This window comes from Oncorhynchus kisutch, linkage group LG21 (genome assembly GCF_002021735.2).
Source record: "Oncorhynchus kisutch isolate 150728-3 linkage group LG21, Okis_V2, whole genome shotgun sequence".
Taxonomy (NCBI): Eukaryota; Metazoa; Chordata; class Actinopteri; order Salmoniformes; family Salmonidae; genus Oncorhynchus; species Oncorhynchus kisutch.
The window spans coordinates 45644572-45670366 of record NC_034194.2 but is presented as its reverse complement, the minus strand read 5'-3'; the positions used below and the strand labels follow the sequence as shown (position 1 = coordinate 45670366).

General features: G+C 47.5%; 1 protein-coding gene across 1 annotated transcript in view; it reads right to left on the bottom strand.

Annotated features, from left to right (window-relative positions):
- Nucleotides 1-25795, bottom strand: part of nbas (NBAS subunit of NRZ tethering complex) — a gene marked incomplete in the record, with an annotated part of 268490 nt that overhangs the window by 53173 nt on the left and 189522 nt on the right. The window contains 2 exon segments of the mRNA XM_031800528.1: nt 12096-12245; nt 22969-23162. Of these exon segments, the coding sequence (XP_031656388.1) occupies nt 12096-12245; nt 22969-23162 (344 nt within the window).

Genomic DNA, 25795 nt, shown 5'->3' with positions numbered 1-25795 from the left:
GGGACATGGTGGACATGCCAGGGGCTTTAGAAGAGGGGGGACAGGGTGAAGAGCGAGGAGGAGAGGACGCTTCCATTGAAAGGCCTCAAGTGATCAATTACCACCCAGGAAAATTACAATCCTCCCAATTTCCCTACTAAAAAACAAAACCTGGGGAGGAAGTGGTTAGCCTCGACCTCCCACCTCTCACATGGCCTCCTGGGGGATGGATCGAACCATAGAGGGGGGGTGAAAGGTTAGTATTTAGATCAAGGAGACAGACAGCTGTTCCCACTGGTATATGAGTGAGGGAGAGGAATGGAAAGGGAGGAGAGAGGATGGAAAGGGAGGAGAGAGAAGAGTATCGGAGGTAAAGAGGGAGGGTGTTGATTAAAGCTAATGTCTGGGTTAAAAGCTCAGTGGGTGAGAGGTGCCTGCTGGGAGATGAAGTTTAACGGCTCTGAAGTCAAAGGAGGATCAATCAACTCACCTGGAGAGAAGTGAGAGGCAGAGGAGAAAGAGCAAGCAGGGGAGAGAGGGGGTTGTATTTGTATATATTATGGATCCCCATTAGTTCCTGCCAAGGCAGCAGCTACTCTTCCTGGGGTTTATTATGGATCCCCATTAGTTCCTGCCAAGGCAGCAGCTACTCTTCCTGGGGTTTATTATGGATCCCCATTAGATCCTGCCAAGGCAGCAGCTACTCTTCCTGTGGTTTATTATGGATCCCCATTAGTTCCTGTCAAGGCAGCAGCTACTCTTCCTGGGGTTTATTATGGATCCCTATTAGTTCCTGCCAAGGCAGCAGCTACTCTTCCTGGGGTCCAGCAAAATGAAGGGGGTTGGAGAGGAGAAAGAACAAGCAGAGGAGAGATGGGGTTGGAGAGGAGAACGGGACAAAATGAGGGGAGAGAGGGGGTTGGAGAGGAGAACGGGACAAAATGAGGGGAGAGAGGGGGTTGGAGAGGAGAACGGGACAAGATGAGGGGGGGGGGGGGGGTTGGAGAGGAGAACGGGACAAGATGAGGGGAGGGGGGGGGGTTGGAGAGGAGAACGGGACAAGATGAGGGGAGAGAGGGGGTTGGAGAGGAGAACGGGACAAGATGAGGGGAGCGAGGGGGTTGGAGAGGAGAACGGGACAAGATGGGGGGAGAGAGGGGGTTGGAGAGGTGGACGGGACAAGATGGGGGGAGAGAGGGGGTTGGAGAGGAGAACAGGACAAGATGAGGGGAGAGAGGGGGTTGGAGAGGAGAACGGGACAAGATGAGGGGAGAGAGGGGGTTGGAGAGGAGAACGGGACAAGAAGAGGGGAAAGAGGGGGTTGGAGAGGAGAACGGGACAAGATGAGGGGAGAGAGGGGGTTGGAGAGGAGAACGGGACAAGATGAGGGGAGAGAGGGGGTTGGAGAGGAGAACGGGACAAGATGAGGGGAGAGAGGGGGTTGGAGAGGAGAACGGGACAAGATGAGGGGAGAGAGGGGGTTGGAGAGGAGAACGGGACAAGATGAGGGGGGGGGGGGGTTGGAGAGGAGAACGGGACAAGATGAGGGGAGGGGGGGGGGGGTTGGAGAGGAGAACGGGACAAGATGAGGGGAGAGAGGGGGTTGGAGAGGAGAACGGGACAAGATGAGGGAGCGAGGGGGGTTGGAGAGGAGAACGGGACAAGATGGGGGGGAGAGAGGGGGTTGGAGAGGTGGACGGGACAAGATGGGGGGAGAGAGGGGGTTGGAGAGGAGAACAGGACAAGATGAGGGGAGAGAGGGGGTTGGAGAGGAGAACGGGACAAGATGAGGGGAGAGAGGGGGTTGGAGAGGAGAACGGGACAAGAAGAGGGGAAAGAGGGGGTTGGAGAGGAGAACGGGACAAGATGAGGGGAGAGAGGGGGTTGGAGAGGAGAACGGGACAAGATGAGGGGAGAGAGGGGGTTGGAGAGGAGAACGGGACAAGATGAGGGGAGAGAGGGGGTTGGAGAGGAGAACGGGACAAGATGAGGGGAGAGAGGGGGTTGGAGAGGAGAACGGGACAAGATGGGGGGAGAGAGGGGGTTGGAGAGGAGAACGGGACAAGATGAGGGGAGAGGGGGTTGGAGAGGAGAACGGACAAGATGAGGGGAGAGAGGGGGTTGGAGAGGAGGTTGCCAGACCTTTCTGTATCATTTTTATTTGTAAACAACATCAGAGTGGAGTGTAGCTGACTGGCTGGTACACCCTGTACATGCCAAATGACACCCTGTACATGCCAAATGACACCCTGTACATGCCAAATGACACCCTGTACATGCCAAATGACACCCTGTACATGGCAAATGACACCCTGTACATGCCAAATGGCACCCTGTACATCCCAAATCCCGATATAGGGCACTACTTTAGATCAGGGCTCTATGGCACCCTATTCCCTACAACAACTATAAGGTAGGGCAGCAGTGACAGCAGAGTTCCTTCCTGGTATAGTTTAGGGCAGCAGTGATAGAGTTCCTTCCTGGTATAGGGTAGGGCAGCAGTGATAGAGTTCCTTCCTGGTATAGTTTAGGGCAGCAGTGATTGCAGAGTTCCTTCCTGGTATAGTTTAGGGCAGCAGTGACAGCAGAGTTCCTTCCTGGTATAGTTTAGGGCAGCAGTGATAGACTTCCTTCCTGGTATAGGGTAGGGCAGCAGTGATAGAGTTCCTTCCTGGTATAGGGTAGGGCAGCAGTGACAGCAGAGTTCCTTCCTGGTATAGGGTAGGGCAGCAGTGATAGACTTCCTTCCTGGTATAGTTTAGGGCAGCAGTGATTGAGTTCCTTCCTGGTATAGTTTAGGGCAGCAGTGATAGAGTTCCTTCCTGGTATAGGGTAGGGCAGCAGTGATAGAGTTCCTTCCTGGTATAGTTTAGGGCAGCAGTGATCGAGTTCCTTCCTGGTATAGTTTAGGGCAGCAGTGATAGAGTTCCTTCCTGGTATAGGGTAGGGCAGCAGTGATAGAGTTCCTTCCTGGTATAGGGTAGGGCAGCAGTGATAGAGTTCCTTCCTGGTATAGGGTAGGGCAGCAGTGATAGAGTTCCTTCCTGGTATAGGGTAGGGCAGCAGTGATAGACTTCCTTCCTGGCATAGTTTAGGGCAGCAGTGATAGACTTCCTTCCTGGTATAGTTTAGGGCAGCAGTGATAGAGTTTCTTCCTGGTATAGGGTAGGGCAGCAGTGATAGAGTTCCTTCCTGGTATAGGGTAGGGCAGCAGTGATTGCAGAGTTCCTTCCTGGTATAGTTTAGGGCAGCAGTGATAGACTTCCTTCCTGGTATAGGGTAGGGCAGCAGTGATAGACTTCCTTCCTGGTATAGGGTAGGGCAGCAGTGATAGAGTTCCTTCCTGGTATAGTTTAGGGCAGCAGTGATAGAGTTCCTTCCTGGTATAGTTTAGGGCAGCAGTGATAGAGTTCCTTCCTGGTATAGGGTAGGGCAGCAGTGATAGACTTCCTTCCTGGTATAGTTTAGGGCAGCAGTGATAGAGTTCCTTCCTGGTATAGTTTAGGGCAGCAGTGATAGAGTTCCTTCCTGGTATAGTTTAGGGCAGCAGTGATAGAGTTCCTTCCTGGTATAGTTTAGGGCAGCAGTGATAGAGTTCCTTCCTGGTATAGGGTAGGGCAGCAGTGATAGAGTTCCTTCCTGGTATAGGGTAGGGCAGCAGTGATAGAGTTCCTTCCTGGTATAGTTTAGGGCAGCAGTGATAGAGTTCCTTCCTGGTATAGGGTAGGGCAGCAGTGATAGAGTTCCTTCCTGGTATAGGGTAGGGCAGCAGTGATAGACTTCCTTCCTGGTATAGGGTAGGGCAGCAGTGATAGAGTTCCTTCCTGGTATAGTTTAGGGCAGCAGTGACAGCAGAGTTCCTTCCTGGTATAGTTTAGGGCAGCAGTGACAGCAGAGTTCCTTCCTGGTATAGGGTAGGGCAGCAGTGATCGAGTTCCTTCCTGGTATAGTTTAGGGCAGCAGTGATCGAGTTCCTTCCTGGTATAGTTTAGGACAGCAGTGATAGAGTTCCTTCCTGGTATAGGGTAGGGCAGCAGTGACAGCAGAGTTCCTTCCTGGTATAGGGTAGGGCAGCAGTGATAGAGTTCCTTCCTGGTATAGTTTAGGGCAGCAGTGATAGACTTCCTTCCTGGTATAGGGTAGGGCAGCAGTGATAGAGTTCCTTCCTGGTATAGGGTAGGGCAGCAGTGATAGAGTTCCTTCCTGGTATAGTTTAGGGCAGCAGTGATAGAGTTCCTTCCTGGTATAGGGTAGGGCAGCAGTGATAGACTTCCTTCCTGGTATAGGGTAGGGCAGCAGTGATAGAGTTCCTTCCTGGTATAGGGTAGGGCAGCAGTGATAGAGTTCCTTCCTGGTATAGGGTAGGGCAGCAGTGATAGAGTTCCTTCCTGGTATAGGGTAGGGCAGCAGTGATAGAGTTCCTTCCTGGTATAGGGTAGGGCAGCAGTGATAGAGTTCCTTCCTGGTATAGTTTAGGGCAGCAGTGATAGAGTTCCTTCCTGGTATAGGGTAGGGCAGCAGTGATAGACTTCCTTCCTGGTATAGGGTAGGGCAGCAGTGATAGACTTCCTTCCTGGTATAGGGTAGGGCAGCAGTGATAGAGTTCCTTCCTGGTATAGGGTAGGGCAGCAGTGATTGCAGAGTTCCTTCCTGGTATAGGGTAGGGCAGCAGTGATAGAGTTCCTTCCTGGTATAGGGTAGGGCAGCAGTGATAGAGTTCCTTCCTGGTATAGGGTAGGGCAGCAGTGATAGAGTTCCTTCCTGGTATAGGGTAGGGCAGCAGTGATTGCAGAGTGCCAGACTGCAGGTCCACTGAAGTCATAAAACATCTCTGGGTTCTCCCTTTGCTTTGGTTGTTGTAACGTCCGTAGATGTATATTCATTTCACGCCCAGTTTTTATTTTCAAAAGCTGCACCTGCGTGTGAATGATTTGGTCCTTCATTAGGACATTAGCGTGTGTTCCAAGCTTGGTTTCTTTATTTTGCCAACGCTAATAGCACATTGGCTTATTGGTATTTCAGAGGTCCTCTGTGGTTAGCGGTTTAATGACAACTCTTGTTTTTCTAATTATGTTAACAAAGTTACAAAAATTGTCAACATTTTCAATATCTTTTTCAAGAGCTCATGTTGCTTGCTGCCAGTTACCAAGTTGCCTAGCAACTGCTGTGCATAGCTACACCAGTATACTGATAAACTGGAGACCTCTTCCAACAACTGATGTGAAGGACCCATTTAACTCACTACTGGAAACGTCAGTTATCGCAGTCAAGTCATATTGACAAAGTTGTTGTGAAGATGGCGAGAGGCACGTCTGTTATAAAAACATCTCTTTTTGACACAGATCAACCGTACTAGTAGTTGAGGCTGTGGTCTTGTCCCGTCTTGATGACTGGTAACATGGTCAGGTACAGTAAAGAAAGACCTGTCAAAAGCTGCAGTTGACTCAGAACAGCACAATTTCACCACACAAACAGAACTAACAACGTGCATGATGGTATTTCCTGGTTGAGGTGAAATTAAAACTACTTCTCTTCTACTCTTTTTAAGAAACCGACTGTTGAAAACACCTAACAACTTGTATAGTCAATTTGTATACACTTCAAAACAGACAGACACACCCGGCAGAAACACCACTAAGGGGTTTCTGCACTGTACCCAAACCACAAACAGACTTAATGTGTCACTATGTATAGAACCATGTCACCACGGACTGCTCTGCCACCGGAGGAAACTCAGGCAAAAAGCACGTTGAGCTTAAAAAACAACAATAAAAAACAACAATAAAAAACAACAATAAAAAACAACAATAATAAACAACAATAAACAACACCAATAAACAACACCAATAAACAACACCAATAAACAACAACAATAAACAACAACAATACACACCAATAAACAACAACAATAAACAACAACAATAAACAACAACAATAAACAACAACAATAAACAACAACAATAAACAACAACAATAAACAACAACAATAAACAACAACAATAAACAACATTGTATCGAAGCTGCTCTCTTTCTTAAAGCTCTGATGTAACTGTATTTAACAAGATGCATATATGAATACTGTGTAAATATTATTTTTGTCTCTTGGTGTCTTTCCCATATATAACTCTTATTTTATTCATATATATTTTTTTAATGTTTTAAATTGAATGTTCTGTGTCATGTATGTGTACGTTTTGTGTGGACCGCTGGATGTTAATGGACCCCAGGAAGAGTAGCTGCTACATGTTAATGGACCCCAGGTAGAGTAGCTGCTACATGTTCAGTAGTTAATGAACCCCAGGTAGAGTAGCTGCTACATGTTAATGGACCCCAGGTAGAGTAGCTGCTACATGTTAATGGACCCCAGGAAGAGTAGCTGCTACATGTTAATGGACCCCAGGAAGAGTAGCTGCTACATGTTAATGGACCCCAGGTAGAGTAGCTGCTACATGTTAATGGACCCCAGGTAGAGTAGCTGCTACATGTTAATGGACCCCAGGTAGAGTAGCTGCTACATGTTAATGGACCCCAGGTAGAGTAGCTGCTACATGTTCAGTAGTTAATGGACCCCAGGTAGAGTAGCTGCTACATGTTAATGGACCCCAGGAAGAGTAGCTGCTACATGTTAATGGACCCCAGGTAGAGTAGCTGCTACATGTTAATGGACCCCAGGTAGAGTAGCTGCTACATGTTCAGTAGTTAATGAACCCCAGGTAGAGTAGCTGCTACATGTTAATGGACCCCAGGTAGAGTAGCTGCTACATGTTAATGGACCCCAGGTAGAGTAGCTGCTACATGTTAATGGACCCCAGGAAGAGTAGCTGCTACATGTTAATGGACCCCAGGTAGAGTAGCTGCTACATGTTAATGGACCCCAGGTAGAGTAGCTGCTACATGTTAATGGACCCCAGGTAGAGTAGCTGCTACATGTTAATGGACCCCAGGAAGAGTAGCTGCTACATGTTAATGGACCCCAGGAAGAGTAGCTGCTACATGTTCAGTAGTTAATGGACCCCAGGTAGAGTAGCTGCTACATGTTAATGGACCCCAGGTAGAGTAGCTGCTACATGTTAATGGACCCCAGGTAGAGTAGCTGCTACATGTTAATGGACCCCAGGTAGAGTAGCTGCTACATGTTCAGTAGTTAATGGACCCCAGGAAGAGTAGCTGCTACATGTTCAGTAGTTAATGGACCCCAGGAAGAGTAGCTGCTACATGTTAATGGACCCCAGGAAGAGTAGCTGCTACATGTTCAGTAGTTAATGGACCCCAGGTAGAGTAGCTGCTACATGTTAATGGACCCCAGGTAGAGTAGCTGCTACATGTTAATGGACCCCAGGTAGAGTAGCTGCTACATGTTAATGGACCCCAGGTAGAGTAGCTGCTACATGTTAATGGACCCCAGGTAGAGTAGCTGCTACATGTTCAGTAGTTAATGGACCCCGGGTAGAGTAGCTGCTACATGTTAATGGACCCCAGGTAGAGTAGCTGCTACATGTTAATGGACCCCAGGAAGAGTAGCTGCTACATGTTAATGGACCCCAGGTAGAGTAGCTGCTACATGTTAATGGACCCCAGGTAGAGTAGCTGCTACATGTTAATGGACCCCAGGAAGAGTAGCTGCTACATGTTAATGGACCCCAGGAAGAGTAGCTGCTACATGTTAATGGACCCCAGGTAGAGTAGCTGCTACATGTTAATGGACCCCAGGTAGAGTAGCTGCTACATGTTAATGGACCCCAGGTAGAGTAGCTGCTACATGTTAATGGACCCCAGGTAGAGTAGCTGCTACATGTTAATGGACCCCAGGTAGAGTAGCTGCTACATGTTAATGGACCCCAGGAAGAGTAGCTGCTACATGTTAATGGACCCCAGGTAGAGTAGCTGCTACATGTTCAGTAGTTAATGGACCCCAGGTAGAGTAGCTGCTACATGTTAATGGACCCCAGGTAGAGTAGCTGCTACATGTTAATGGACCCCAGGTAGAGTAGCTGCTACATGTTAATGGACCCCAGGAAGAGTAGCTGCTACATGTTCAGTAGTTAATGGACCCCAGGTAGAGTAGCTGCTACATGTTAATGGACCCCAGGTAGAGTAGCTGCTACATGTTAATGGACCCCGGGTAGAGTAGCTGCTACATGTTAATGGACCCCGGGTAGAGTAGCTGCTACATGTTAATGGACCCCAGGAAGAGTAGCTGCTACATGTTAATGGACCCCAGGTAGAGTAGCTGCTACATGTTAATGGACCCCAGGTAGAGTAGCTGCTACATGTTAATGGACCCCAGGAAGAGTAGCTGCTACATGTTAATGGACCCCAGGAAGAGTAGCTGCTACATGTTCAGTAGTTAATGGACCCCAGGAAGAGTAGCTGCTACATGTTAAACTGTAAAATTGTCAACATTTTCAATATCTTTTTCAAGAGCTCATGTTGCTTGCTGCCAGTTACCAAGTTGCCTAGCAACTGCTGTGCATAGCTACACCAGTATACTGATAAACTGGAGACCTCTTCCAACAACTGATGTGAAGGACCCATTTAACTCACTACTGGAAACGTCAGTTATCGCAGTCAAGTCATATTGACAAAGTTGTTGTGAAGATGGCGAGAGGCACGTCTGTTATAAAAACATCTCTTTTTGACACAGATCAACCGTACTAGTAGTTGAGGCTGTGGTCTTGTCCCGTCTTGATGACTGGTAACATGGTCAGGTACAGTAAAGAAAGACCTGTCAAAAGCTGCAGTTGACTCAGAACAGCACAATTTCACCACACAAACAGAACTAACAACGTGCATGATGGTATTTCCTGGTTGAGGTGAAATTAAAACTACTTCTCTTCTACTCTTTTTAAGAAACCGACTGTTGAAAACACCTAACAACTTGTATAGTCAATTTGTATACACTTCAAAACAGACAGACACACCCGGCAGAAACACCACTAAGGGGTTTCTGCACTGTACCCAAACCACAAACAGACTTAATGTGTCACTATGTATAGAACCATGTCACCACGGACTGCTCTGCCACCGGAGGAAACTCAGGCAAAAAGCACGTTGAGCTTAAAAAACAACAATAAAAAACAACAATAAAAACAACAATAAAAAACAACAATAATAAACAACAATAAACAACACCAATAAACAACACCAATAAACAACAAAAATAAACAACAACAATAAACAACAACAATACACACCAATAAACAACAACAATAAACAACAACAATAAACAACAACAATAAACAACAACAATAAACAACAACAATAAACAACAACAATAAACAACATTGTATCGAAGCTGCTCTCTTTCTTAAAGCTCTGATGTAACTGTATTTAACAAGATGCATATATGAATACTGTGTAAATATTATTTTTGTCTCTTGGTGTCTTTCCCATATATAACTCTTATTTTATTCATATATATTTTTTTAATGTTTTAAATTGAATGTTCTGTGTCATGTATGTGTACGTTTTGTGTGGACCGCTGGATGTTAATGGACCCCAGGAAGAGTAGCTGCTACATGTTAATGGACCCCAGGTAGAGTAGCTGCTACATGTTCAGTAGTTAATGAACCCCAGGTAGAGTAGCTGCTACATGTTAATGGACCCCAGGTAGAGTAGCTGCTACATGTTAATGGACCCCAGGAAGAGTAGCTGCTACATGTTAATGGACCCCAGGAAGAGTAGCTGCTACATGTTAATGGACCCCAGGTAGAGTAGCTGCTACATGTTAATGGACCCCAGGTAGAGTAGCTGCTACATGTTAATGGACCCCAGGTAGAGTAGCTGCTACATGTTAATGGACCCCAGGTAGAGTAGCTGCTACATGTTCAGTAGTTAATGGACCCCAGGTAGAGTAGCTGCTACATGTTAATGGACCCCAGGAAGAGTAGCTGCTACATGTTAATGGACCCCAGGTAGAGTAGCTGCTACATGTTAATGGACCCCAGGTAGAGTAGCTGCTACATGTTCAGTAGTTAATGAACCCCAGGTAGAGTAGCTGCTACATGTTAATGGACCCCGGGAAGAGTAGCTGCTACATGTTAATGGACCCCAGGTAGAGTAGCTGCTACATGTTAATGGACCCCAGGTAGAGTAGCTGCTACATGTTAATGGACCCCAGGAAGAGTAGCTGCTACATGTTAATGGACCCCAGGTAGAGTAGCTGCTACATGTTAATGGACCCCAGGTAGAGTAGCTGCTACATGTTAATGGACCCCAGGTAGAGTAGCTGCTACATGTTAATGGACCCCAGGAAGAGTAGCTGCTACATGTTAATGGACCCCAGGAAGAGTAGCTGCTACATGTTCAGTAGTTAATGGACCCCAGGTAGAGTAGCTGCTACATGTTAATGGACCCCAGGTAGAGTAGCTGCTACATGTTAATGGACCCCAGGTAGAGTAGCTGCTACATGTTAATGGACCCCAGGTAGAGTAGCTGCTACATGTTCAGTAGTTAATGGACCCCAGGAAGAGTAGCTGCTACATGTTCAGTAGTTAATGGACCCCAGGAAGAGTAGCTGCTACATGTTAATGGACCCCAGGAAGAGTAGCTGCTACATGTTCAGTAGTTAATGGACCCCAGGTAGAGTAGCTGCTACATGTTAATGGACCCCAGGTAGAGTAGCTGCTACATGTTAATGGACCCCAGGTAGAGTAGCTGCTACATGTTAATGGACCCCAGGTAGAGTAGCTGCTACATGTTAATGGACCCCAGGTAGAGTAGCTGCTACATGTTCAGTAGTTAATGGACCCCGGGTAGAGTAGCTGCTACATGTTAATGGACCCCAGGTAGAGTAGCTGCTACATGTTAATGGACCCCAGGAAGAGTAGCTGCTACATGTTAATGGACCCCAGGTAGAGTAGCTGCTACATGTTAATGGACCCCAGGTAGAGTAGCTGCTACATGTTAATGGACCCCAGGAAGAGTAGCTGCTACATGTTAATGGACCCCAGGAAGAGTAGCTGCTACATGTTAATGGACCCCAGGTAGAGTAGCTGCTACATGTTAATGGACCCCAGGTAGAGTAGCTGCTACATGTTAATGGACCCCAGGTAGAGTAGCTGCTACATGTTAATGGACCCCAGGTAGAGTAGCTGCTACATGTTAATGGACCCCAGGTAGAGTAGCTGCTACATGTTAATGGACCCCAGGAAGAGTAGCTGCTACATGTTAATGGACCCCAGGTAGAGTAGCTGCTACATGTTCAGTAGTTAATGGACCCCAGGTAGAGTAGCTGCTACATGTTAATGGACCCCAGGTAGAGTAGCTGCTACATGTTAATGGACCCCAGGTAGAGTAGCTGCTACATGTTAATGGACCCCAGGAAGAGTAGCTGCTACATGTTCAGTAGTTAATGGACCCCAGGTAGAGTAGCTGCTACATGTTAATGGACCCCAGGTAGAGTAGCTGCTACATGTTAATGGACCCCGGGTAGAGTAGCTGCTACATGTTAATGGACCCGGGTAGAGTAGCTGCTACATGTTAATGGACCCCAGGAAGAGTAGCTGCTACATGTTAATGGACCCCAGGTAGAGTAGCTGCTACATGTTAATGGACCCCAGGTAGAGTAGCTGCTACATGTTAATGGACCCCAGGTAGAGTAGCTGCTACATGTTAATGGACCCCAGGAAGAGTAGCTGCTACATGTTAATGGACCCCAGGAAGAGTAGCTGCTACATGTTCAGTAGTTAATGGACCCCAGGAAGAGTAGCTGCTACATGTTAATGGACCCCAGGTAGAGTAGCTGCTACATGTTAATGGACCCCAGGTAGAGTAGCTGCTACATGTTAATGGACCCCAGGTAGAGTAGCTGCTACATGTTAATGGACCCCAGGTAGAGTAGCTGCTACATGTTAATGGACCCCAGGAAGAGTAGCTGCTACATGTTCAGTAGTTAATGGACCCCAGGTAGAGTAGCTGCTACATGTTCAGTAGTTAATGGACCCCAGGTAGAGTAGCTGCTACATGTTCAGTAGTCGAATGGGGATCCTAATCAACTTAACTCAGCATCATCCCCACCAGTATGACTAACCCTATCATAATTCTCGTCACAACCTCCACCACCACTGCCGTCTTCGTCCCCATCATCACCATAATGACCACCATCATCACCATCACATCCTCACCTGATTGACTGCTAGTGGAGAGAACGTTATGTCATCCAGGAAGTGGACAGCATCAGCAGGAAGCAGTCTGTCCAAGTATTTTGCACAGGTGTCATAGGCGTGAAGGTAGTCCTGCTCTGTCTGGGGGGGTCTCTTTAAAACCTTTAGAAAAGAGGAGGGTACATGTTTTTAGGCGTGCTAGCTAACAGGTTGTTAAGCGTGCTAGCTGACAGGATTTTAAGGTGCGCTAGCTGACATAATTTTAAGGTGCGCTAGCTGACAGGGTTTTAAGGTGCTGACAGGTTGTTAGGCGTGCTAGCTGACCGGTTGTTAGGCGTGCTAGCTGACCGGTTGTTAGGCGTGCTAGCTGACCGGTTGTTAGGCGTGCTAGCTGACCGGTTGTTAGGCGTGCTAGCTGACCGGTTGTTAGGCGTGCTAGCTGACAGGTTGTTAGGCGTGCTAGCTGACAGGTTGTTAGGCGTGCTAGCTGACAGGTTGTTAGGCGTGCTAGCTGACAGGTTGTTAGGCGTGCTAGCTGACAGGTTGTTAGGCGTGCTAGCTGACAGGTTGTTAGGCGTGCTAGCTGACAGGTTGTTAGGCGTGCTAGCTGACTGGTTGTTAGGCGTGCTAGCTGACAGGTTGTTAGGCGTGCTAGCTGACAGGTTGTTAGGCGTGCTAGCTGACAGGTTGTTAGGCGTGCTAGCTGACAGGTTGTTAGGCGTGCTAGCTGACAGGTTGTTAGGCGTGCTAGCTGACAGGTTGTTAGGCGTGCTAGCTGACAGGTTGTTAGGCGTGCTAGCTGACAGGTTGTTAGGGCGTGCTAGCTGACAGGTTGTTAGGCGTGCTATCTGACTGGTTGTTAGGCGTGCTAGCTGACAGGTTGTTAGGCGTGCTAGCTGACAGGTTGTTAGGCGTGCTAGCTGACAGGTTGTTAGGCGTGCTAGCTGACAGGTTGTTAGGCGTGCTAGCTGACAATAGTTTGGACACATCTACTCATTCAAGGGCTTTTCTTTATTTTTACTATTTTCTACATTGTAGAATAATATTGAAGACATCAACACTATGAAATAACTCATATGGAACCATGTAGTAAGTGTTAAACGAATCGAAATATATTTTAGTTTCTTCAAAGTAGCCACCCTTTGCCTTGATGACAGCTTTGCACACTCTTGGCATTCTCTTAACCAGTTTCATGAGGTAATCACCTGGAATGCATTTAAATTAAGGGACCAGGACGACTGATCCGTGTCTCTCACCGTTGCCGCCTGCTATAGACCACCCTCTGCACCCAGCTGTGCTCTGGACACCATATGTGAACTGATTGCCCCACATCTATCTTCAGAGTTCATACTGTTAGGTGAGCTAAACTGGGACATGCTCAACCCCCCTGGCCATCCTACAATCTAAGCTCGATGCTCTTAACTCCCAGCACATCCAGATAGCCTTGGCCTTGTACCTTAGCTAGCAACATTGATATTGAGGCAGATTGTAAATAATGCCGTAATTAACCACATACCTTCAGACAGTATTCATAACCTTAGACTTAGACCACATTTACAGACGGAATTGAAAATGGATTTACACAGTTCCTTTTCTTCTTCCCCCAACACACAATACAATAAACATCTAAGAGTCAATACATGTTTTAATGTTCGCACATTTAGTGAACATTTTATACAGAAAAAATGAATTTACATCAGTATTCACACCCTTTGAGTCAATACATGTTAGAATCACCTTTGGCAGTGATTACAGCTGTGAGTCTTTCTGGGTAAGTCTCTAAGAGTGACTACAGCTGTGAGTCTTTCTGGGTAAGTCTCTAAGAGTGATTACAGCTGTGAGTCTTTCTGGGTAAGTCTCTAAGAGTGATTACAGCCGTGAGTCTTTCTGGGTAATTCTAAGAGCTGTGAGTCTTTCTGCGTAAGTCTCTAAGAGCGATTATAGCCGTGAGTCTTTCTGGGTAAGTCTCTAAGAGTGATTACAGCTGTGAGTCTTTCTGGGTAAGTCTCTAAGAGCAATGAGTCTTTCTGGGTAAGTCTCTAAGAGCTGTGAGTCTTTCTGGGTAAGTCTCTAAGAGCAGTGAGTCTTTCTGGGTAAGTCTCTAAGAGCAGTGAGTCTTTCTGGGTCAGTCTCTAAGAGCTGTGAGTCTTTCTGGGTCAGTCTCTAAGAGCTGTGAGTCTTTCTGGGTCAGTCTCTAAGAGCTGTGAGTCTTTCTGGGTAAGTCTCTAAGAGCAGTGAGTCTTTCTGGGTAAGTCTCTAAGAGCTGTGAGTCTTTCTGGGTAAGTCTCTAAGAGCAGTGAGTCTTTCTGGGTAAGTCTCTAAGAGCAGTGAGTCTTTCTGGGTCAGTCTCTAAGAGCTGTGAGTCTTTCTGGGTCAGTCTAAGAGCTGTGAGTCTTTCTGGGTAAGTCTCTAAGAGCTGTGAGTCTTTCTGGGTCAGTCTCTAAGAGCTGTGAGTCTTTCTGGGTAAGTCTCTAAGAGCAGTGAGTCTTTCTGGGTAAGTCTCTAAGAGCAGTGAGTCTTTCTGGGTAAGTCTCTAAGAGCTGTGAGTCTTTCTGGTTAAGTCTCTAAGAGCTTTGCACACCTGAACTGTACAATATTTGCACACTTTTAAAAATTCTCCAAGCTCGGTCAAGTTGGTTGATGATCATTGCTAGACAACCATTTTCCAGTCTTGCCATAGATTTTCAAGCAGACTTAAGTCAAAACTGTAGCTAGACCACTAAGGAACATTCAACATCGTCTTGGTAAACAACTCCAGTGTAGATTTGGCCTTGTGTTTTAGGTTAATGTCCTGCTGAAAGGTGAACTAATCTCCCAGTGTCTGTTGGAAAGCAGACTGAACCAGGTTTTCCTCGAGGATTTTGCCTGAATGCTTAGCTCTATTTTTTTATCCTAAATAACTCCCTAGTCCTTGCCGATGACAAGCATAACATGATGCAGCTACCACCATGCTTGACAATATGGAAAGTGGTACTCAGCGATGTGCTGTGTTGGATTTGCCCCAAACAAAACACTTTGTATCCAGGCCAAAAAGTTCATTTCTTTGCCTTACAGTTTTACTTTAGTAACTTGTTGCAAACAGGAGGCATGTTTTGGAATATTTTTATTCTGTACAGGCTTCCTTCTTTTCATTCTATCATTTAGGTTAGTATTGTGGAGTAACTACAATGTTGTTGATCCATCCTCAGGTATCTCCTATCACAGCCATTAAACTCTGTAACTGTTTTAAAGTCACCATTGACCTCATGGTTAAATCCCTGAGCGGTTTCCTTCCTCTCCGGCAACTGATTTAGGAAGGACGCCTGTATCTTTGTAGTGACTGGGGTGTATTAATACACCATCCAAAGTGTAATGAATAACTTCACTATGCTGAAAGGGATATTCAATGTCTGCTGTTTTATTTTTACCCATCTACTAATTTGTGCCCTTCCTTGCGACACATTGCATTTGTGTTTGTAATGTACTGCTCGACTGAAGGACTTTGCAGATAACTGTATGTGTCTGGTACAGAGATGAGGTAGTTATTAAAAATACAACATTATAGATATTATTATTGAACACAGAGTGAGTCCATGCAACGTATTGTGACTTAAGCACATTTTAACTCGCCTTATCTTTGCCATAAAAAAGGTGTTAACTACTCGTGACATTTCAGCTTTTCATTTCATATTCATTTGTAAAAGCATAATTCCACTTTGACACTATGGGGTAGTGTGTGTCAGCCAGCGACACAACATCTCAATATAACACTGTAAAATCACGCTGTAACACAACAACATGTGGAACTAGTCAAGAGGTGTGAATATTTCCTGAAGGCAGGGTAATACAGCTACAGGTTCAACAGCTCTGATCTGACCAGATTCAGGTTATAGCAGGCTGACAGACAGACCACCAGCAGGCTGACAGACAGACCACCAGCAGGCTGACAGACCGACCGACCACCAGCAGGCTGACAGACCGACCGACCACCAGCAGGCTGACAGACCGACCGACCACCAGCAGGCTGAGACAGACCGACCGACCACCAGCAGGCTGACAGACAGACCGACCGACCACCAGCAGGCTGACAGACAGACCGACCGACCACCAGCAGGCTGACAGACAGACCGACCGACCACCAGCAGGCTGACAGACAGACCGACCGACCACCAGCAGGCTGACAGACCGACCGACCACCAGCAGGCTGACAGACAGACCGACCGACCACCAGCAGGCTGACAGACAGACCGACCGACCACCAGCAGGCTGACAGACAGACCGACCGACCACCAGCAGGCTGACAGACAGACCGACCGACCACCAGCAGGCTGACAGACAGACCGACCGACCACCAGCAGGCTGACAGACAGACCGACCGACCACCAGCAGGCTGACAGACCGACCGACCACCAGCAGGCTGACAGACCGACCGACCACCAGCAGGCTGACAGACCGACCGACCACCAGCAGGCTGACAGACCGACCGACCACCAGCAGGCTGACAGACAGACCGACCACCAGCAGGCTGACAGACAGACCGACCACCAGCAGGCTGACAGACAGACCGACCACCAGCAGGCTGACAGACAGACCGACCACCAGCAGGCTGACAGACAGACCGACCACCAGCAGGCTGAGACAAACCGACCGACCACCAGCAGGCTGAGACAGACCGACCGACCACCAGCAGGCTGAGACAGACAGACCGACCACCAGCAGGCTGAGACAGACCGACCGACCACCAGCAGGCTGACAGACAGACCGACCACCAGCAGGCTGACAGACAGACCGACCACCAGCAGGCTGACAGACAGACCGACCACCAGCAGGCTGAGACAGACCGACCACCAGCAGACTGAGACAGACCGACCACCAGCAGGCTGACAGACAGACCGACCACCAGCAGGCTGACAGACAGACCGACCACCAGCAGGCTGAGACAGACCGACCACCAGCAGGCTGACAGACAGACCGACCACCAGCAGGCTGACAGACAGACCGACCACCAGCAGGCTGACAGACAGACCGACCACCAGCAGGCTGACAGACAGACCGACCACCAGCAGGCTGAGACAGACCGACCACCAGCAGGCTGACAGACAGACCGACCACCAGCAGGCTGAGACAGACCGACCACCAGCAGGCTGAGACAGACCGACCACCAGCAGGCTGAGACAGACCGACCACCAGCAGGCTGAGACAGACCGACCACCAGCAGGCTGAGACAGACCGACCACCAGCAGGCTGAGACAGACCGACCACCAGCAGGCTGAGACAGACAGACCGACCGACCACCAGCAGGCTGACAGACAGACCGACCGACCACCAGCAGGCTGAGACAGACCGACCGACCACCAGCAGGCTGAGACAGACAGACCGACCACCAGCAGGCTGAGACAGACCGACCGACCACCAGCAGGCTGACAGACAGACCGACCACCAGCAGGCTGACAGACAGACCGACCACCAGCAGGCTGACAGACAGACCGACCACCAGCAGGCTGAGACAGACCGACCACCAGCAGGCTAAAAGACAGACCGACCACCAGCAGGCTGACAGACAGACCGACCACCAGCAGGCTGACAGACAGACCGACCACCAGCAGGCTGACAGACAGACCGACCACCAGCAGGCTGAGACAGACCGACCACCAGCAGGCTGAGACAGACCGACCACCAGCAGGCTGAGACAGACCGACCACCAGCAGGCTGAGACAGACCGACCACCAGCAGGCTGAGACAGACCGACCACCAGCAGGCTGAGACAGACCGACCACCAGCAGGCTGAGACAGACCGACCACCAGCAGGCTGAGACAGACCGACCACCAGCAGGCTGAGACAGACAGACCGACCGACCACCAGCAGGCTGACAGACAGACCGACCGACCACCAGCAGGCTGACAGACAGACCGACCGTCCACCAGCAGGCTGACAGACAGACCGACCGTCCACCAGCAGGCTGACAGACAGACCGACCGACCACCAGCAGGCTGACAGACAGACCGACCGACCACCAGCAGGCTGACAGACAGACCGACCGACCACCAGCAGGCTGACAGACAGACCGACCGACCACCAGCAGGCTGACAGACAGACCGACCGACCACCAGCAGGCTGACAGACAGACCGACCGACCACCAGCAGGCTGACAGACAGACCGACCGACCACCAGCAGGCTGACAGACAGACAGACCGACCGACCACCAGCAGGCTGACAGACAGACAGACCGACCGACCACCAGCAGGCTGACAGACAGACCGACCGACCACCAGCAGGCTGACAGACAGACCGACCGACCACCAGCAGGCTGACAGACAGACCGACCGACCACCAGCAGGCTGACAGACAGACCGACCGACCACCAGCAGGCTGACAGACAGACCGACCGACCACCAGCAGGCTGACAGACAGACCGACCGACCACCAGCAGGCTGACAGACAGACCGACCGACCACCAGCAGGCTGACAGACAGACCGACCGACCACCAGCAGGCTGACAGACAGACCGACCGACCACCAGCAGGCTGACAGACAGACCGACCGACCACCAGCAGGCTGACAGACAGACCGACCGACCACCAGCAGGCTGACAGACAGACCGACCGACCACCAGCAGGCTGACAGACAGACCGACCGACCACCAGCAGGCTGACAGACAGACCGACCGACCACCAGCAGGCTGACAGACACTACCACTACTATAACCAGTCACTACCACTACTATAACCAGTCACTACCACTACTATAACCAGACACTACCACTACCACTACTATAACCAGTCACAACCACTACTATAACCAGTCACAACCACTACTATAACTATAACCAGTCACTACCACTACTATAACCAGTCACTACCACTACTATAACCAGTCACAACCATTACTATAACTATAACCAGTCACTACCACTACTATAACTATAACCAGTCACTACCACTACCACTACTATAACCAGTCACTACCACTACTATAACCAGTCACTACCACTACTATAACTATAACCAGACACTACCACTACTATTACTATAACCAGTCACTACCACTACTATAACCAGTCACTTACCACTACTATAACCAGTCACTACCACTACTATAACCAGTCACTACCACTACTATAACCAGTCACTACCACTACTATAACCAGTCACTACCACTACTATAACCAGTCACTACCACTACTATAACCAGTCACTACCACTACTATAACTATAACCAGTCACTACCACTACTATAACCAGTCACTACCACTACTATAACCAGCCACTACCACTACTATAACCAGACACTACCACTACTATAACCATAACCAGACACTACCACTACTATAACCAGTCACTACCACTACTATAACCAGACACTACCACTACTATAACCAGACACTACCACTACTATAACCAGACACTACCACTACTATAACCAGTCACTACCACTACTATAACTATAACCAGTCACTACCACTACCACTACTATAACCAGTCACTACCACTACTATAAACAGTCACTACCACTACTATAACTATAACCAGTCACTACCACTACTATAACCAGTCACTACCACTACTATAACTATAACCAGTCACTACCACTACTATAACCAGTCACTACCACTACTATAACCAGTCACTACCACTACTATAACTATAACCAGTCACTACCACTACTATAACCAGTCACTACCACTACCACTACTATAACCAGTCACTACCACTACTATAACCAGTCACTACCACTACTATAACTATAACCAGTCACTACCACTACTATAACCATAACCAGTCACTACCACTACTATAACCAGTCACTACCACTACTATAACCAGTCACTACCACTACTATAACCAGTCACTACCACTACTATAACCAGTCACTACCACTACTATAACCAGTCACAACCATTACTATAACCAGTCACAACCATTACTATAACTATAACCAGTCACTACCACTACTATAACCATAACCAGTCACTACCACTACTATAACCAGTCACTACCACTACTATAACCAGTCACTACCACTACTATAACCAGTCACTACCACTACTATAACCAGTCACTACCACTACTATAACCAGTCACTACCACTACTATAACCAGTCACTACCACTACTATAACTATAACCAGTCACTACCACTACTATAACCAGTCACTACCACTACTATAACCAGTCACTACCACTACTATAACCAGTCACAACCATTACTATAACTATAACCAGTCACTACCACTACCACTACTATAACCAGTCACTACCACTACTATAACCAGTCACAACCATTACTATAACCAGTCACTACCACTACTATAACTATAACCAGTCACTACCACTACCACTACTATAACCAGTCACTACCACTACTATAACTATAACCAGACACTACCACTACTATTACTATAACCAGTCACTACCACTACTATAACCAGTCACTTACCACTACTATAACCAATCACTACCACTACTATAACCAGTCACTACCACTACTATAACCAGTCACTACCACTACTATAACCAGTCACTACCACTACTATAACTATAACCAGTCACTACCACTACTATAACCAGTCACTACCACTACTATAACCAGTCACTACCACTACTATAACCAGTCACTACCACTACTATAACCAGACACTACCACTACTATAACCATAACCAGACACTACCACTACTATAACCAGTCACTACCACTACTATAACCAGACACTACCACTACTATAACCAGACACTACCACTACTATAACCAGACACTACCACTACTATAACCAGACACTACCACTACTATAACCAGACACTACCACTACTATAACCAGTCACTACCACTACTATAACTATAACCAGTCACTACCACTACCACTACTATAACCAGTCACTACCACTACTATAACCAGTCACTACCACTACTATAACTATAACCAGTCACTACCACTACTATAACCAGTCACTACCACTACTATAACTATAACCAGTCACTACCACTACTATAACCAGTCACTACCACTACTATAACCAGTCACTACCACTACTATAACTATAACCAGTCACTACCACTACTATAACCAGTCACTACCACTACCACTACTATAACCAGTCACTACCACTACTATAACCAGTCACTACCACTACTATAACTATAACCAGTCACTACCACTACTATAACCATAACCAGTCACTACCACTACTATAACCAGTCACTACCACTACCACTACTATAACCAGTCACTACCACTACTATAACCAGTCACTACCACTACTATAACCAGTCACTACCACTACTATAACCAGTCACAACCATTACTATAACTATAACCAGTCACTACCACTACTATAACCATAACCAGTCACTACCACTACTATAACCAGTCACTACCACTACTATAACCAGTCACTACCACTACTACCAGTCATACCACTACTATAACCAGTCACTACCACTACTATAACCAGTCACTACCACTACTATAACCAGTCACTACCACTACTATAACCATCACTACCACTACTATAACTATAACCAGTCACTACCACTACTATAACCATAACCAGTCACTACCACTACTATAACCAGTCACTACCACTACTATAACCAGTCACTACCACTACTATAACCAGTCACTACCACTACTATAACCAGTCACTACCACTACTATAACCAGTCACTACCACTACTATAACCAGTCACTACCACTACTATAACCAGTCACTACCACTACTATAACCAGTCACTACCACTACTATAACCAGTCACTACCACTACTATAACCAGTCACTACCACTACTATAACTATAACCAGTCACTACCACTACTATAACCAGTCACTACCACTACTATAACCAGTCACTACTATAACTATAACCAGTCACTACCACTACTATAACCAGTCACTACCACTACTATAACCAGTCACTACTATAACTATAACCAGTCACTACCACTACTATAACCAGTCACTACCACTGCTATAACAGTGCCTCAGATTTTGAAGGCGCTGTGTTCCAATGTCTCCTTATATGGCTGTGAATGGGCCAGGAATGAGCTTACACTTTCTGTCGTTTCCTCAGGGTGTCTGCAGCATTGTGACGTATTTGTAGGCATATCATTGGAAGATTGACCATTTTACAATACATCTACCAGGTGCCCGCTTGGTGTCCTCCGTCGCAATTATTGCGTAATCTCCAGCTGCGTGTATTTTTCCATTTGCTTCCGAAGAGAAACCCAACTGCCACAAATTATTTATCATCGATAGATGTGTGAAAAACACCTTTAGGATTGATTCTAAACAACGTTTGCCATGTTTCTGTCGATATTATGGAGCTAATTTGGAAAAAAGTTTGACGTTGTAATGACTGAATTTTCAGTTTTTTTCTTAGCCAAACGTGATGAACAAAACAGAGCGATTTCTCCTACACAAATAATATTTTTGGGAAAAATGAACATTTGCTATCTGAGTCTCCTCATTGAAAACATCCGAAGTTCTTCAAAGGTAAATTATTTTATTTGAATGCTTTTCTTGTTTTTGTGAAAATGTTGCCTGCTGAATGCCAGGCTTAATGCTATGCTAGCTATCAATACTCTTACACAAATGCTTGTGTAGCTATGGTTGAAAAGCATATTTTGAAAATCTGAGATGACAGTGTTGTTAACAAAAGGCTAAGCTTGTGAGTGAATATATTTCTTTCATTTCATTTGCGATTTTCATGAATAGTTAACGTTGTGTTATGGTAATGAGCTTGAGGCTATGATTACGCTCCCGGATACGGGATTGCTCGTCGCAAGAAGTTAATGTGCATTGTGTAAATTGTTGTATTACCGGGTTCATTTAAAAAATCTGTCTCAGTTTAAATAAAGGTTCTGGGTCTCCCCTCCAGAACACCTTCCCTCGCCAGGTAGATAAATAAATACCTGTGGGTCTCCCCTCCAGAACAGCTTCCTTAGCCAGGTTGCGTGCACTGCGCTAGCAGAAACCACACCCCCTCCTGGGCGAGGGAGCCGATTGGCCAGTTTGGAGATGGACAGGACATTCTGACTGGTTAGAACGGGTTCCAGAGCGGCCAGGGGATCCGACACCTCATCTGTCATCTTACGGTAGTCCAGCCCTGAGGGAACATATAACTTTACCATAACAGAGGAAACAGATACCTAACGTGCACATACAGTTAAAATGGCAGGCAGAAATTGTCCATTGAAATTGAAATAACATCAAATTGATCAGAAATACAGTGTAGACATTGTTAATGTTGTAAATGACTATTGTAGCAGGAAACGGCTGATTTTTTATGGAATATCTACATAGGTGTACAGAGGCTCATTACCAGCAACCATCACTCCTGTGTTCCAATGGCACGTTGAGTTAACTAATCCAAGTTTATCATTTTAAAAGGATAATTGATCATTAGAAAACCCTTTTGCAATTATGTTAACACAGCTGAAAACTGATTAAAGAAGCAATAAAACTGGCCTTCTTTAGACTAGTTGAGTATCTGGAGCATCAGCATTTGTGGGTTCGATTACAGGCTCAAAATGGCCAGAAACAAAGACCTTTCTTCTGAAACTCATCAATCTATTCTTGTTCTGAGAAATGAAGGCTATTCCATGCGAGAAATTTCCAAGAAACTGAAGATCTGGTACAACGCTGTGTACTACTCCCTTCACAGAACAGCGCAAAATGTCTCTAACCAGAATAGAAAGAGGAGTGGGAGGCCCCGGTGCACAACTGAGCAAGAGGACAAGTACATTGGAGTGTCTAGTTTGAGAAACAGACACCACACATGTCCTCAACTGGCAGCTTCTTTAAATAGTACCCGCAAAACACCAGTCCCAGAGTTGCAAAGAAAGAGCCATATCTCAGACTGGCCAATAAAAAGAAAAGATTAAGATGGGCAAAAGAACACAGACACTGGACAGAGGAACTCTGCCTAGAAGACCAGCATCCCGGAGTCGCCTCTTCACTGTTGACGTTGAGACTGGACAGAGGAGCTCTGCCTAGAAGGCCAGCATCCCGGAGTCGCCTTTTCACTGTTGACGTTGAGACTGGACAGAGGAGCTCTGCCTAGAAGGCCAGCATCCCGGAGTCGCCTCTTCACTGTTGACGTTGAGACTGGACAGAGGAACTCTGCCTAGAAGGCCAGCATCCCGGGGTCGCCTCTTTACTGTTGACGTTGAGACTGGACAGAGGAGCTCTGCCTAGAAGGCCAGCATCCCGGAGTCGCCTTTTCACTGTTGACGTTGAGACTGGACAGAGGAGCTCTGCCTAGAAGGCCAGCATCCCGGAGTCGCCTCTTCACTGTTGACGTTGAGACTGGACAGAGGAACTCTGCCTAGAAGGCCAGCATCCCGGGGTCGCCTCTTTACTGTTGACGTTGAGACTGGACAGAGGAACTCTGCCTAGAAGGCCTGCATCCCGGAGTCGCCTCTTCACTGTTGACGTTGAGACTGGACAGAGGAACTCTGCCTAGAAGGCCAGCATCCCGGAGTCGCCTCTTCACTGTTGATGTTGAGACTGGACAGAGGAACTCTGCCTAGAAGGCCAGCATCCCGGAGTCGTCTCTTCACTGTTGACGTTGAGACTGGACAGAGGAGCTCTGCCTAGAAGGCCAGCATCCCGGAGTCGCCTCTTCACTGTTGACGTTGAGACTGGACAGAGGAACTCTGCCTAGAAGGCCAGCATCCCGGGGTCGCCTCTTTACTGTTGACGTTGAGACTGGACAGAGGAACTCTGCCTAGAAGGCCAGCATCCCGGAGTCGCCTCTTCACTGTTGACGTTGAGACTGGACAGAGGAACTCTGCCTAGAAGGCCAGCATCCCGGAGTCGCCTCTTCACTGTTGACGTTGAGACTGGACAGAGGAACTCTGCCTAGAAGGCCAGCATCCCAGAGTCGCCTCTTCACTGTTGACGTTGAGACTGGTGTTACACTCCTCTGTAACAGAGTCTCCCATCAATATTTTAAATCGATTCAGGGTCACTAACATATCTAGATGAGGCATGGGTTGTAGACTATTCCATTCAGGGTCACTAACATATCTAGATGAGGCATGGGTTGTAGACTATTCCATTCAGGGTCACTAACATATCTAGATGAGGCATGGGTTGTAGACTATTCCATTCAGGGTCACTAACATATCTAGATGAGGCATAGCAACCACCTAGTAGACCGGGTATGGTAACATAGCAATCACCTAGCAGACCAGGTATGGTACCATATCAACCACCTAGCAGACCAGGTATGGTACCATAGCAACCACCTAGCAGACCGGGTATGGTAACATAGCAACCACCTAGCAGACCGGGTATGGTAACATAGCAACCACCTAGCAGACCAGGTATGGTAACATAGCAACCACCTAGCATACCGGGTATGGTAACATAGCAACCACCTAGCAGACCGGGTATGGTACCATAGCAACCACCTAGCAGACCGGGTATGGTAACATAGCAACCACCTAGCAGACCGGGTATGGTAACATAGCAACCACCTAGCAGACCAGGTATGGTAACATAGCAACCACCTAGCATACCGGGTATGGTACCATAGCAACCACCTAGCAGACCGGGTATGGTAACATAGCAACCACCTAGCATACCGGGTATGGTACCATAGCAACCACCTAGCAGACCGGGTATGGTAACATAGCAACCACCTAGCAGACCAGGTATGTTAACATAGCAACCACCTAGCATACCGGGTATGGTAACATAGCAACCACCTAGCAGACCGGGTATGGTACCATA